This window comes from Tasmannia lanceolata, unplaced genomic scaffold (genome assembly GCF_043159265.1).
Source record: "Tasmannia lanceolata isolate RefF3 unplaced genomic scaffold, GAP_Taslan_0.1 ptg000003l, whole genome shotgun sequence".
Taxonomy (NCBI): domain Eukaryota; kingdom Viridiplantae; phylum Streptophyta; class Magnoliopsida; order Canellales; family Winteraceae; genus Tasmannia; species Tasmannia lanceolata.
Genome location: NW_027518680.1, coordinates 638,536 through 654,254, shown reverse-complemented (window position 1 = coordinate 654,254; position 15,719 = coordinate 638,536). Strand labels below are relative to the sequence as shown.

Below are 15,719 nucleotides of genomic sequence, written 5' to 3'. Positions count from 1 at the left end.
CAATGGTGTTCTCTGATCATCTGATCGTCTGAGCAAGGGCCTAGGATCATCTGATCATGGTGTTCTCCATGGCATTTGGTATGACTTATGGTTGATGTTCTGATCACATAAATGAGGTATAAGTGGGCCCAAGAAGTGGGCCCAAGAAGGAGCATGAGAGTGACTTCCTTTGTGGCATTTACCATAAAGGTCTGACCGTCTGAGCACGCCTGGTTATTGAAGTTAGAATTGCATCGCGTCCACGTGGCATTTCTTACGGCGCGAAAATCTCTCTTTCAATGACGGGCCCTCAAAAAATCCGCCCTTTTGGCATTTGTAAATAAACGGCCCACTGGAATCCAAAGGCATTTTTGCGCATTACGCACCCATGCGCATCATAACAAAATCCTCATTAATAGAGTCCGATATTAATCTCTTCACAAGGCAAACGAGTGATTTGATTAATATAAATCACGATTATTATATTAATAGAAGAGCAAAGCAGGATGCCGAGAGAGAGGCTAGGGACAAGAAAGCCACGTGTCGCGTAATAATTAGCCGTCTTTGTCCTGACGCCCACCTATTTCGTCTTCGTATCGCTCTCCATTCTCTGTATATAAATAGGGAATTCTCATTTTCTATGTTGCGCCCTGTGTGTTTTCTCTCAGCTCACTGTTGCAATATCTCACAGCTTTTTGTTAGGGGGAAGGAGAAACGGTTACACTTTTGAACTGTTTCGACCTTCGAAAGTGTTCCGATCATTTCTGTGAGGGATTTTGTTTCTTGCATTCCAGTATTTTTCTAATTTTTCTCTTATTAATTTCTTGCATGGTTTAATTTCCAAAGCTCAGTGGATTCATGCATCAGATTTTGGATAGTTTTGTATTTTAGCAATTTACTAGGGTTTTTTCCTTTTCATTTTTGTTGCAGAAATCTTTGCATGGTGGTTTTTATTACAAGTGAGAGGTTTTGAGGACTTTGAGTTCTGATTTTAAGGATGAGTTCTGCTACTGCTCAATGCACATCTGGAATTAGGGCTCTTGTTAGCGGACAAGTTAGTTTTTTATCTCCTAAATTGGATGTCATTAGGGTTTCTGAACCTTCTGGTTGTGAATCCCTGAAAATGAACATGTACTCAAGTTCTGCTTCTAGAAGTTCATGCAAGGTATATCAAAATCCCCCTCCCCCCTAAATGATTTATGTACATAAATTTTGATGGAAAAATTGTAATTCTGTTGGTGATATTATTATTTGATGGATTATAGGATGCCAATATAGCTTTCTTAAGAGATCATTTATGGTGACGTATTGATGTGCATGGGGCTGAAATTGTAAAATTCCTGACCAGATTTCTTGGATTTTATCTTCTATATGGCATTGGAGACAGCATTGTTGTATATAGCTATTTGCTTTGAATATTTGGTTTCTTGTTTTGTTTCTCCATTAACTAGCATCAAAGGCCACATTGGCATATCTTGTAAGTCAAACTCATCATTTGATTGTCGTTAGTTGTCTCGGATTTGCTGTTGTTGATTTAGGGTTAATACTTAGAATTAGTCAGAAAGTGCATGCTGACAATCGGTCTGTGAGATGCCATCGGTCATCATCATAGAAAGAATAGGTATAGATTGGTCCATCTACCTATGCAAACAACTACAGTGTTCGACATTCTCGGACCTTATAGATGCTATCTATGTTGCTTAAGTACGTGTACGAGTGTAGGAATCCAACACGGGTATCATGTCGGATTTGGCATACCTCAAAAAGAAAGATTCTTGGATTCACTAAAACGTTTTAATCAATTCTCAAATTTTACATAATAATATGGCTGTAACAACTGGCAAGTAATATTTTGAAAATTTTGATAGGTTAAGTAAATATAATGTTTTATTTTCAAATAAAAACCTTGCTATTAGAATGGATACAGGTCAAAACATGCAGAAATTGTAAATTTTGGCAATAGTATTCATAAAAAAATAGATAAAAGAAATAAAAGAGTGTCACAATGAATCCTGAAATATTGGAATCTAGCACGTGTCCGACATGGGTACGTCATTCATTTAGAAAAATCTGTGTAAAATAGCTATGTGTGATATCTCCATAATCTCGCTTTGCATTTTGAGTCATGGTTGTGTCGGATTATTTCACAATTTCATGCCGGAGATTCATCTATTTATGCATCTCCCTTTTACGTGTTTTAAAAACCTGATTGGGGATATCACTTTAAAAAAAACAAAAAAAAACAAAAAGAAAGCAAAACTGGATTGGTGATCAAATCAGAAAAGGTCTCAGTTCGGTTCGAAACCAGTCCGACTTGGGTTCAAATAGGGTTGAACCATGATTTTCTTAATAAAATTTGAAAATTAGATAAAAGGAAAAATAACTTAACATGAAAAAAAATAAAAGTATAGGCAATGATAACTTGAGCATGTAGGTAACTTGGTAATTAACTTCTAATTTAATTAGTTGACTTCCATGTTACACGAATTCTTCTAAATGAGCGAAGTACCCAAGTCGGAGATGTGTCAGATTTAAATACTTCAGGATTTACTACGACACCTCTAGATCTCTTTTATCTGTTTTCTTTTCTCAATACTATTACCACATCTTTATAATGACCACATGTTTTGAGTTTTATCCATCTTGATAGCAAGTTTTTAAATGGAAATAAAACATTATATTTACTTAACCTATTAAAGTTTCTAATATATTACTTTTTATATCCATATTATTTTCTAAACAATAAAAATTTAGAAGTTGATTAAAATATTTCGGTGAATCCACGAATCTTTCTTTTTGAAGTTTGCTGAATCTGACGCTCAACAATCGCGTTGGATTTCGACATTCATACCCGTATTGATGCAACATAGGTTAACTTGGTAAAGAAATGGGCATTAGATTTTTGTTTGATTCCTTCGTAAATAACTTGTAACACAACTTTTCTATTATTTAGAAGAGTTAAAAGAAAGGAATGGGTCGAACATCATTAAATTTCCTTAACCAAGTTAATTAATTTACTTCTATTAATCGACTTCAGGTTAGGCACATAAGGAAAGTTAATTTGGTAACTCAACTACACAAGAACCCAACTTTCAAATCCTTGGTTTCTTCATTAATGTTTCCTACTAAAATATGTAATAGATGGAATAACAATTATATATATAGACTGTAGGGAACTGTTATCGACACGACCGTGTTTTGATAATGGGACAAACTCACCTTATTCTGCATTGTTTAACAAGCTGTCAAAGGCTATTACAATTGCCAAAAAGCCTCTCAGCAGCCAATCAGAGAATTTTAATACAAAGTGAGTCGTCCCATTATCAAAACATGGTCGTGCGGATATCAATAGCCTAATTAACTAACACACCACACACACACACACACACAAGAGTATTTTGGTAATGCTTTAAATAGCCCGTTGGTAGTGCCTTATATAGCATGGCGGTTGCACATGACAACCCATGCTTTCCCATTATATATAGTATAGGTAATACCGTAACACATATAAGGCCGTAAATATATATATATATATATATATATATATATATATATATATATATATATATATATATATATATATATATATGGTAGTGTTTAAAAATACGGATGCAGTGCAGAATGCAGCCGAAGAAAATCTTAGTCAACTCGGCACGACGCCGTTGAGTACTCGGTTGATGCGGTTGGTACTTGGTTGATGCGATCATAATTTGGGGGAGACAAAGGAGTTTTTATTGACTCTGCAGGGCAAAATGCGGAATGGGCCAAGGTAAAAGGGAGTCGACTTGGGGGAGTTCATGATGACGTGGGGATTTTTAAAACTATGGATATAAGGTACTTAATAGCTCTATGGAAATTTACATTTGTAAGATATTTAGTAGTGATACCTAAATTTGCATTTTATAAGATATTCAATAGCTAAGGGAGGCTTATATTTATGAGGTTTTAAATAAACTTGTGTTGGCACCCAAAATTTCCCATTATACATGGTATATATGGTAACTTGGTAAATGGTAAGTGTTAGGTTTTTACTTGTTTACATATTTTTTAGATTTAAATATAATGACTTTTAGTAATTAAGTTGCTAAATATAGTTTGTAAATGAACCTCTAGGTGGACTTAATGCGGAAGCGGAAGATGGGGTTTGTTGACCCCATTGTACTTTGTGTATTCAGGATGGGGAAACATTGGATCATATATTTATCCACTGTAAGCTGACTAGGGAGATTTGGAGCGGCCTCTTGAGTTGATTTTGTATCTCTTGGGTTTTCCCTAAGGATCCCATTGATGTCTTGGATTGTTGTCAAGTGGTCCCTTGGCGTAGTAAAGGACTAAAGGTAAGATTTTGTAGAATATTTCCTTTCTTGTGGTTATTTGGATGGTGTGGAAAGAGAGAAATTTTAGGATCTTGAAGGGCAGCACAAAGAGTGTTTCTTATTTGTTCGCTAAGGTGTTGGCTTTGACGATTTTTTGGGCCAAGTCCCTTCCAAGCTTTCAGTTTGTTTTTGCCTATGATATATGGTAGGGGTGGCGTGAGGTTTGTTGTAGCGTTGAGAGGAGCCCATCGATTATTCATGTTTGGGTAACACCCCTCCCTCTAGCGGTTTTTTAGGTATTGCTGATTCTAATGAGGCAGAGGTGCGCGCCGTCCATGAAGGGATTAAACTCCTTGTGATTGAGGATCTTAATAATGCAATGGTGGAAGGGGACTCCTTGAATGTTATCTTATGGTTATCTGGTTCTCATCTTCCCCCCCCCTGGAGATTTGCTGCCCTCTTTAATGAGATTAAAGACATTGTTGGCTCTTCGAGTATTTCCTTTTGTCATATTAGGAGATCGGCGAATGGGGCAGCAGATAGGTAAGACAGGGCCGGGCTCTAATGGAGGATTTTGAGATCTTTGATTTCCTTCCCCCATAATTTTGTCTTGCCCTTGTTATTATTTGTCTTCTCTGTATTATGATGTTCTCTTTTTCTGTATTGGGCCATTTGGTCTCTTTTAATGAATCATTTTACCATTTGCCATTCAAAAAATAATCATAAAAAAAAATGAACCTCTAGGTTTCACCAAACCGACGGGTTCAAACGGTTCTAGTGGTCTAATTATTAGACCATCGGTTCATTTTGTTTTTATTGAAATCTATGCAGGCTCGATGGATAGTACCGGCCAAACCAGGTTGGACGTGCTGGTCCAGTCCCTTTTTAAACCAGAGCTTTTACATTCACAAAGGAAAGATTTACATCACAAATAATGGAGTTCAAAATTTTGAAATAATTGGTGCTACTTCCCTTCTCTCTCTCTCTCCCTCTCTCTCTCTCTCTCTCTCCCTCTCTCTCTCTCTCTCTCTCTCTCTCTCTCTCTCTCTGGGATGGTGGATAATATTTTGGCTCAGGCAAGACATTTCACCATGGACTCTTCGGAGGCAACTCTAATGCGTTTCTTGGTTAGCTGAGGGAAGAGGGGGCTTGGGAGTTGGTAGGAAGGAATAGTGAAATAAACCCTTCTTCCATTGCCAAGGTACTTCCAATTGCATAAATCTAGGCACTGGAGGAGACTGTTTGGACTAGATAAAGCTAACTCCAAATGCATAGATCTAGAAGCTTCAGTGATATCAGTAATTTTGGTGAGAATACATTCCCGTGAACTTTATGACCAAAAATGCTCCTTGGCTGAGAGTTATTCCAGCCAATGATTTGGAGAAAAGTTCTATTCTCAATACTGTGAAGGTTTGGAAACTCTTTCTTCATTTTTATTGTATTGCAATTTTACAAGGAAATCTAGAGTATTGTTGCTAGACTTGGCATGTATTACTAAGACCTGGGGTGGTGAACTAGTGAATTCCAACTGCAGTTCTAGAGATTAGACATTATTGTCTAGCTGTTACTATATATTGATAAGTTGGTCAGTGGTGAAATCTGACCACCTCTAGTGGCATACAACTATTTTATATTGTTTTCCTTAATGTTTTGATGCTTTCGTTGTGGTTAATCTTTCATGTATATGGATGCAGGGGCGTGGGACTGGGGTAGCTGCTCTACCTGATGCTGATGATTTCTTCTGGGAAAAGGCTCCGACACCCATACTGGATACCGTGGAAACTCCAATTCATTTGAAGAACTTGTCTCCCAAGGTCTTCCTCATTACTCTTATGGTATCTTTAGAAGGCTTTGACTATCAAGAGTCAAAATTCTTTTCAGAATCTGGTAATAGTTCGAAGATTAAAATGCAGGAACTGAAACAGTTAGCTGATGAAATCCGCTCAGAGATAGCCTTTACCATGTCCAAAACACAGAGACCCTTTAAAGTTAGCCTCGCAGTGGTGGAGCTAACTGTTGCAATGCATTATGTTTTCCATGCCCCAATGGACAAGATACTGTGGGATGTTGGCGAACAGGTTGTTACATGCTGTCTAGGTATTTTAATTTGGATAGCTTAGTTATTGTTGTTATTCATATTGTCGTAGTCTATCAAGGGACTTCATCTTAAAACTATGATAATTGAGGTGTTGCAATCGAACAGACATATGCACATAAGATTCTCACGGGGAGGCGGTCTCTTATGCATACACTGAGGCGAAAGAATGGTCTCTCGGGATTTACATCTCGCTCTGAGAGCGAATATGATGCATTTGGTGCCGGGCATGGATGCAACAGTGTTTCTGCTGGGCTTGGTAGTGTTTTTCTTCTTTCTTTTTCTCCTGGCAACCAAAAGCACTATAATATTTCCCAAATACCATTTCTTCTATTGTAGATTTTCTAAAATGGGTTTTCAGGTCATTTACAATTTTTATCTGTAATTTTTTCCCCATTTTTCAGAAGTATGTCTGAGAGAATTTGGTTGTTTCAAATTTCAAATCTCAATATTGGTCTCCCTAACTGGTTTGCTTACTGATTCTGTGGGTTTCAGGCATGGCTGTTGCACGGGATCTTAAAGGTATGAAGGATCACATTGTGACAGTGATTAGTAATGGGACTACTATGGCTGGTCAGCTCTATGAAGCGATGAGCAATGCTGGGTATCTAGATTCCAACATGGTAGTGATCTTAAATGATAGTAGACGTTCTTTACAGCCAAAGCTTGAGGAAGGCCCAAAATCGGCAATTAATGCTCTATCCAGCACTCTAACCAAGCTCCAGTCCAGTAAATCCTTCCGAAAATTCAGAGAAGCTGCCAAGGTATCTCTTTCATGTTGTTTTTGCTTCATTTACTTCTGACAGCAACAATTTCAATTATAATTACAAGGATTGATCTTCCTCGAAACAAGGACTTTAAATCTCTTTTTATCTTTAATAATTAATATTCTATTTGTACTGATTTTCTAAGTGATTTAAAAAAGGAAAATTACTGAAACCTTTTTTGTTTCCTGAAGTTCCCGATGTCTTTATATTTAGCAATTTCCAATGGGAAATGATATCAGCACAACCCTATTTTGATATTTTCACTAACCCATATTGTCTTTTAGTGTTTAAAAACTGTCAAAAGGTTATTACATTTCCCAAAAAGCTCTCACGAGCCAATTAAAGAAGAAAAGACAGCTGGGTTTTTGCAAAGATCAAAATAAGGTTGTGCTGATAACATTTCCCTTTACAAAATGCGGCTGAGTCGCAGTAATTGTTCTCCTAGATTTACAAGTGAATTCAATAAAAAAATCCCCATGGAACTAATGTAGAACCTAAATGGTATTCATGCACACATTTGGAAGAGACCCATTTATAAACCAATTCACAATGAATGGCATCTCACATTCTATATGTGAGATAACATTTATTCTGAATTGGTTTATAAGTGGGTCTCTTCCATTTATAAGGACTGTAATTTGTAGAAAATCTGGTAATTTAGTTCCCAAGTTTCTTCATCCTATGTAAATCTTCACTTTAGCAGAGAAAACCACAATATGCACTGATTAAGAAGAATATGAAACAAAATATTAAGATGCTCTTCTGAGAAATTGCAGGAAAATAAAAATTGGAACTTGCAAACCGTAAAATTTACACCAACGACAAAAATTTCAAGAGAAATACCAACAATTAATATGTGCTTGAATGTTGGCTTATTTGAAACTTAAGAAAATGCTAGAATAAGGACAAATACACATGTAGCTCCGGGGACAGCTTGTCCCCTTTGAATTTTGGTGGTTTTCTATGAATAAAAACGTTGTTACCTTCTCACAAAAAAAAAAAAGAAGAAGAAGGGGGGGTGTGGACACACACTTAGAAACCATCACATTAGCAGGATAGCCATCCATAATGCTTTAACATAATTGAACACTTTAGTAGCATGCGTTGTTGTAGCACATATCCTACAAATCCATACATCACACGTTTCACATATAATTCTTACAAAGATTTATACATACTACATTTCACATGCAATTCATATAAATATAATTATGTAATACATACTACTATAATATAAACTACATTTCAGATGCAATTATATAATTATGTTATAGCCCCTAGATGGCCCCCACCTGAATCGGGATGGTTGGAGTTGAACTTTGATGGCTCAAGCTTAGGTATCCCCGGTCCAGCTGCTATTGGGGGGCTCTCGAGATATGATACTGGTATGATTAGATGGGCATTCTCTGATCCTATTGGTGTAAAGGATTCCAATGAAGCTGGAATTAGGGCAATCCTTCAAGGCACTAGGATATTGGACAGCAGAGCCGTTGAAAATATGATAGTAGAGGGAGACTCCCTCAATCAATGTGATTCGTTAGCTGGATGGGAGCAGTCCTCCCCCGTGGAGATTTGCCCGCATGATTGATGAGATTTTGGATCATCTGGAGTGTCATACGACTCTTTTTCATCAAGTGTGCCAGTCGGCAAAAGCAGAGGCAGATCGCCTCGCCCATCGTGGAGTGCATAGGCCGTCATTCTCATTAGAGTTTTTTTAAAATTTCTTCCCTCCTTGACTTGTTATTTTCTGTTTTATTTTTGTCTTTTCTTGCTTTGTATTTTGCTTGCACGACCATCTCTGTCAAGGATTTTGCTTTGATTAATGTATCTCACCCATTTTTTAAAAAAACATAAACTAATATAATATACCATATACACTTACAGTATTGGTTTTGGTGTATGTGTTTAAGTGGGGATGAAAACGGAAACATTTTGGTTCTTTCGTGTCAATTTTGGTGGAAATTTAAAACCATGCCTCTACTGACCTGGAAAAATGGGGGGGAAAAGAAAAAAGAGAAAGTTCCCCCCATCAATTTCATGGTGAATCTCAATATTGCACTCAACTCATTTGTTGTTTGCATGGATCCTTTTTTTTTTCAGGGTGTTACGAAGAGAATTGGTGGGGGAATGCATGAATTGGCAGCTAAGGTTGATGAATATGCACGTGGTATGGTGGGCCCACTTGGATCGACCCTTTTTGAAGAGCTAGGATTGTATTACATTGGCCCAGTTGACGGCCACAACATCGATGATCTAATTAGTGTATTCCAAGAAGTATCATCTTTGAATTCAACTGGACCTGTATTAATTCATGTTGTAACAGAGGAAGTCGAGAAGTCAAAAGACTGTAAAAGTGAGAAGACGGTCAGCCATGGAGGTCTGCATAGACTTTCTGCTTGTTGTTTTGATTATTTGTAATTATTTAGAAAAAAATTATAGATTTTTATATATTTATGGGTAGGATCAACATCGAAAGTACACCCATTTAAAAAATAATAATACTTGCAACATTTTGATAAATTTCTTTTCACGTCCTTTATTCTTTTCATTAAAAAATAAATGGAAGTTAATTACTCTATTTTTTCATCAGCAGATGGCTGAAGTACCTGTGGTTCTTTAGGTTGACATTGCCTTTTTACCTTTTAAGTACTTGTGACTATCATTTTGTTTTCCCCAAATATGCTATGGAAGTCGTCCTGTTGATACATATAATTTTTTCATTACATAAAACAGGTGGCATTAGCTTGGGTTCATTAACCTCTAACCCAAAACTCACGGACAGTAACATTTATCGGACCTATGGTGATTTCTTTGCTGAGGCCTTAGTTGCAGAAGCAGAGAGGGACAAAGAGATTGTGACTGTTCACGCGGGAATGCGAGTGGATTCATCACTCAAACCTTTTCAGGAACGGTTTCCTGAGAAGTTTTTTGATGTGGGGATGGCCGAGCAGCATGCTGTAACTTTTGCCGCTGGATTGTCATGTGGGGGATTAAAACCATTTTGTATAATTCCATCAACATTTCTGCAGAGAGCATATGATCAGGTGCTTTCTCCCTTCTGCACATATGTGAATACATACATAAGTAACATAACTATATATGTATTGCTTTTCTCTCTCACCCGCCCTATATTTATGCATCCACATGTTTGCATTCATAATTACGTAAAACCTCAATACATGCATCATAGTCATGAATACATATGTACCATTCTCTGTATTCCATGCGCACATGTATATGTATGCGTATATGTGTTATAGATACATGTATCTATGTATACACTTGTGCAGATGAATCATTGATATTTCCTCACTTTTGGCATGTGGTAGGTTATCCACGATGTGGATCTGCAAAGGATACCAGTGCGGTTTGCAATTACAGGTGCAGGCCTGGTGGGATCTGATGGTCCTATGGAATGTGGAGCATTCGACATAACATACATGTCATGCTTGCCAAACATGATCGTCATGGCACCATCCAATGAGGATGAGCTTGTTCACATGGTGGCCACTGCTGCGTCCGTTGATGACAGGCCAGTTTGTTTCCGATATCCAAGAGGTGTCGTTGTTGGTTCGAGCCATCCTTTATGCAATGGGATACCCCTTGAGGTAACCTCTCAATACCTGTTTGTCCTTTTTAATTTCTGATGCAGCACAATATATTCTACTGAGTGTCTTTGAGGTGATTTTTCTGGATTGTTTGTTCACTGATTAGTATGTTTTGAACCTTAATGTGAATACTCTACTGTAGGGTGTTGTGTTGAAATGTCTTGAAATGCATAATATTCCTGATTGTGCTATTCTTGTTAAGTTAAATCAATTTAGCAAGGACACCTCATTTTTTAAACAATTGCACATGTTGGAATGGAGACACTTGTTGGACTGATGTCAACACAGAGACTAGTAAAGCAGCTTAATTTATCTTTTCTCTTTATATTTGGTATTATTTACAATTAAACAGATGCATTTTTCTAGTGGGAACAGAAGGTTGTTAGTGACCAAGTTCCTCCCATTTTTGCCTAAGAATCCCAAAATAATCTTTCATAGACAGATTTTCTTGTTGCATATTGGAAATCTCTCAATGCAGTTGTATCCTACGTCTCGTTTGCTTTTTTTCATCAATTGGAAACTTTACTGATGCTTGGTCCATCGAATGCAAGTGCATGGTAATCACAATAAGATCGTCAATTTTTTAATCATCATGGGATGAATCATTTTCTTTGGGTTTTGACCTTCCCAGTTGTTACTCAAAGATAACACACGGGTAATATTATGGATGACGAATAATAAATAGCCGAGAACTCACCTTTAACTATTGATGGCAAATCTCACTTACTGTCCATAGTTATCATCTGTCCTAGAGGGGAGACTAATTCTAGATATGGAATTTCAGGGTTCTGATCTAGATCTGTATCAGAACCTGCTCTAATATGTGTTAAAAGTTCATACCAAGAAGTAGTGAAAAAGACCTAGGTAAGGGAAGAAGAGACGATAACAGGAGGAAGAAGAAGGGAGAAGATAGGAAGGGGAGGAGAATGGGTTTTTTGGGGTAAGGAAGGGTGGGTGTGTGGGTGGAGGGAGGGGGGTGTGGGAACCTAACCCATGAACATGTTTATTCACTTTCTTAGGTGGGAAAACCCAAAGAGGGCTCACTCAAGTCATCTAATTGAAAAAGATTCACAATGAGAGGGGAATTTCCTATAATACTTCTGTATAGATATAAAAAAATCCCCAATAGGTCACCATAAAATGTAAAGAAACATAAGATAAACAATACAACGATGGGTCCCTTCTGATTCTCCTACACCTAGAAAAGTGAGGCAGTCTAGATCCAATTAAGAAGTTGGATACACAACTATGGCAAATGGAACATTGCAAAATGCTGTGAATCAAACCTTAATTGATGAAATTAGGGGTTAAGGTTAAACTTCCCTTGAAAAGGTTAAACTTCCCTTGAAACTCTAGTCATAATCATACGTAAACTCTTACACCCTTTAATTTAATGTTTCATTTTGTATTTTTAATGACAAATGTTTCATTTTGTTAGGGAGAAAGAGACAATGAAAGAAATTGGTGTTCCCTCGATTCACCCAGAAGAGCCACTTCTTGATATCCTCACCAAGACAGTTGGAAACTGGTTTTGGTTAGGTCGCGTAAAAAGTAGGTGTGGATATGTGTGTGGGGAATGATATTTCCACCCATTTTTTGTTTGTCTTTTTCCTGAAAATGACTTTATTTTCGGGACATGGTAAACAAAAGAGGGGTGGAAATGCAGTCATTTTGGGAAAAGACAAACAAAAGGGGGTTGAAATGCCTGGGAAAGGGGGTGAAAATACTATTTCCCTATGTTTATATAATTATAATATATAATATGTTATATGGGATTTGCTAGGGACCATTGCAGAAGGCATTTCACGGTCAGGCTGTTGCGTGAGAGAGCAGCCACCTCAGATGAATTAAATGTCTGTCTTATTCATTTAATTCATCCGAGGTGGCTGCTCTCTCATGCAACGGCCGGACCGAAAAATGCCTTTTGCGATGGTTCCTAGCAAATCCCATGTTATATATATTGAGCTTTTATTATTCTATCAAAGAAAATCACATTTTGGAGTACCTCTCTCTGATTTGATACTGGTTTCAACTATGTGATAGATTGGAAAAGGAAGAGTGGTTGTTGAGGGCAAGGGTGTGGCTTTTCTTGGGTATGGGGTGATGGTGCAGAACTGCCTCAAGGCTCACTCCCTTCTCTCCAGCCTTGGCATTCAGGTAACTGTTGCTGATGCACGGTTCTGCAAACCACTTGACATCGACCTTGTCAGGGAGCTATGCAGATACCACGAGTTTCTGGTCACGGTCGAGGAAGGTTCTGTAGGAGGGTTTGGATCGCACGTTGCACAGTTCATCTCGCTTGACGGGCAACTCGATGGAAGAGTTAAGGTAACCACTTCGGTTTCATATTCATTATTATTTTAAATTTGAGTCCAATAATCACAATTGGCAGGGGGTTGCAGCTCGGGTCGATTATTGGGGATTTGGGTTGAGCTTTTACCAAAAATTGGGCCGGGTTTGGGTTTATTCCAATTCATTTTTTTAGCAAAAGCTCAACCTGACCCGAGTTGCACCTCTAACAATCGGTTCTCAAAATCCAAAACATACAGGAACTAAATTTTTTCTGAAATCAGTTATTCTATTGTAGTGGAAGTCATGAATGACTTTTTAAGGTGATATTTTATCAATGGAAAATTACAAAAAATTTGGACTCAAAATTAAACACAAATTTGATTCCAATAATCACTTTTGGACTCAAAATTAGTTCTCAAAATCCACAACGAACAGGGCCCAAGTGTTCTGGCTTACATCATAGATGAACTGAAAATTTTCTGACAGGTGGCCTTTGATATTTTGAGTTTGTCGTAGTGAGAAATTATATGGTGTCCGAGCGTCAAGTCCCGTGTGGGCGTACGATAAAAGTACTGGCCTTGATATTTGGTCCAAAAGAGGCCTCTTAAAAAGTGAGCTGCCGTTGGATCAAATATCAAGGGCAGGTACCACCCACACGGGACTTGACGCTCAAGCACCGTATAAAAACTCGGTCATAGTAAACCTTTGATTTCCCATGTGCCATGTTGATGAATTTGTATGCTTCATACGGTTAATAAATGTATTCATATAAATGTGGATCAGTAGTGTTTACATGGGAGCTTATTTGAATATTTTGTTTAGATTTTGCATTCCATTTCTAAACTTTATAAAAATTTGTCAGTGGCGACCGATTGTTTTACCAGACAACTATGTAGAGCAAGCAACACCACAGGAACAGCTAGCTCTTGCGGGCCTGACCGGACATCACATTGCGGCCACTGCATTGAGTCTTCTAGGTCGTACTAGGGATGCCCTTCAGTTGATGCGTTAAGGTCGTAGAGGCTATTGAAGTATGATAGACAATACAATAGAGAGGTTGATGCTCATAGCCCCACCAGGTTTTTTTCGGCACCTCCTTATTCGCCACCTAATATTTAGAGGAACAAAGAACTGGCTTCTATTATATTCGGTTTTAGAATATGTTTCATCAATAATTTCATGTAATTAAGAAAACCGTTTGGTTAAATATATGACAATGATCAGTTAATCGTTCGGAACACTGAAGAAATCATGCTTAAATGAGATGAATGCTGTAGTAGGGCCCCACCTTAGATTGATCTGAACCTTTAATTTTATAGGCCTTGGTTTGGATCTTCCCTATGTCCCAGAATTTATGCCAATCATGTAATCCTAATGCTCAGTAATGTCTTATTTCTGTCGTTTAATTTGAAGTTTAGCCTACATTTACCTCTTTACAGGTCCATGTTCAATGACAGAATACACATTATTAGACATTAGATTGCATGATCGGTGTTATTCTTTGGCCTTCGGTGATCCAAACTAGGGCATTTGAAAGAAATGGAGGGTTTTCCATCAAGATATGGTTGGACCCATGTTGCCGCAGTCGGTGAGCTAGGGAAAAACATTCCTTAAAATAATTGCTGTTATTTGTGTAACAGCTGTTTGAAAGCTTAAAAAAAATGAAAAAGAAAATCCCACTACATCCTCATTTCTTTTCTTTTTCCTGAGAAATTATACAGGGCTCTCTCAGGCTTTGTTTGAAATTCATTAGTAGGCTGAGGAAAGTTCGTGAGTAATTTTGTAGGAGATTTTATTACTTGGGTTTATGTTGAAAGTTTTCCTTTCAAGGTTCTGAGAACTGTTAATATTGTTTTGTTACAACGTGGTGCTGTCACTACACCATAGCAGGTCCCACCTTTGATTGCCATAGGAGATCCGAAGCAAGGCCTAAAAAATGTAAGGTCTGGATCTATCAAAGGTGGGGCCTACTGTAGCACAGTGATTGCGTCTCATCGAGCTCGCACCCTACTATGAGCATTCCTCCATGTGATCATGTATTTTCTAGGAAATATATTAGCGGGCAAAAGTACTTAACGAATGATCCAAGGATTTAAGATGTTTGGTTCTGTTGCGGATGGGCTATTAGCCTCTTAGGTAATCATCTGACACCCCCAATTGGGCCATTCTTGGATAAGCTGTTCTTTGGATTGGCTAGCTACCCTGTTTGTAGTTGTATTGTATATATCTATCCAAAGATAAATAAACCCCGATGGGGCTCAGCAGATGAATGGTTTGAATTATCATACAAGTAGCTTCGACTTGCTCTTCTCTAGGTTAATGTATTTCCAAAGAAATCAAGTATATTTACCATAAAACAGCTCAGTTTTTTTAACATGTTTCTTTCGCATCCACTTTCTTATGTGGTTAGTTTAATGAATCAAATAAATAAAGAAAATTAGTGGCAACTGTGTCGCTAATGTAAGAAAACAATAAAACATGGGCTGAAGAACTTAATACATAAAAGCATTTAAAATAATAACACACGGACTAAAGAACTTAATATTTAAATTCATTTTCCCTAAACATCTGCAACGTTAATGTTTTTCTAGGCCTTCAAAATTTTCAACACTACTTATTTTTGGACTTTTTGAAGAATTTTCAAAAAAAAAAAAAGTGACGA

At 37.5% G+C, this 15,719-nt stretch overlaps 1 protein-coding gene across 2 annotated transcripts; it reads left to right on the top strand.

The window, feature by feature from the left end:
• The first annotated feature begins 592 nt into the window (after positions 1 to 592).
• DXPS3 (1-deoxy-D-xylulose 5-phosphate synthase 3) lies at positions 593 to 14,297 on the top strand. 2 transcript variants are annotated; one of them, XM_077355318.1, is made up of 11 exons: positions 593 to 745; positions 910 to 1,144; positions 5,990 to 6,109; positions 6,209 to 6,373; positions 6,499 to 6,649; positions 6,886 to 7,154; positions 9,258 to 9,534; positions 9,891 to 10,201; positions 10,487 to 10,765; positions 12,809 to 13,093; positions 13,920 to 14,297. In XM_077355318.1, exons 2-11 carry the CDS (start codon positions 977 to 979, stop codon positions 14,067 to 14,069), a joined length of 2,175 nt encoding a protein of 724 aa, XP_077211433.1. In that variant the 5' UTR covers positions 593 to 745; positions 910 to 976; the 3' UTR covers positions 14,070 to 14,297. The 2 variants fall into 2 exon arrangements, with proteins under 2 accessions (XP_077211433.1, XP_077211424.1); XM_077355309.1 differs by having other exon boundaries at positions 616 to 772.
• Positions 14,298 to 15,719: the final 1,422 nt, after the last annotated feature.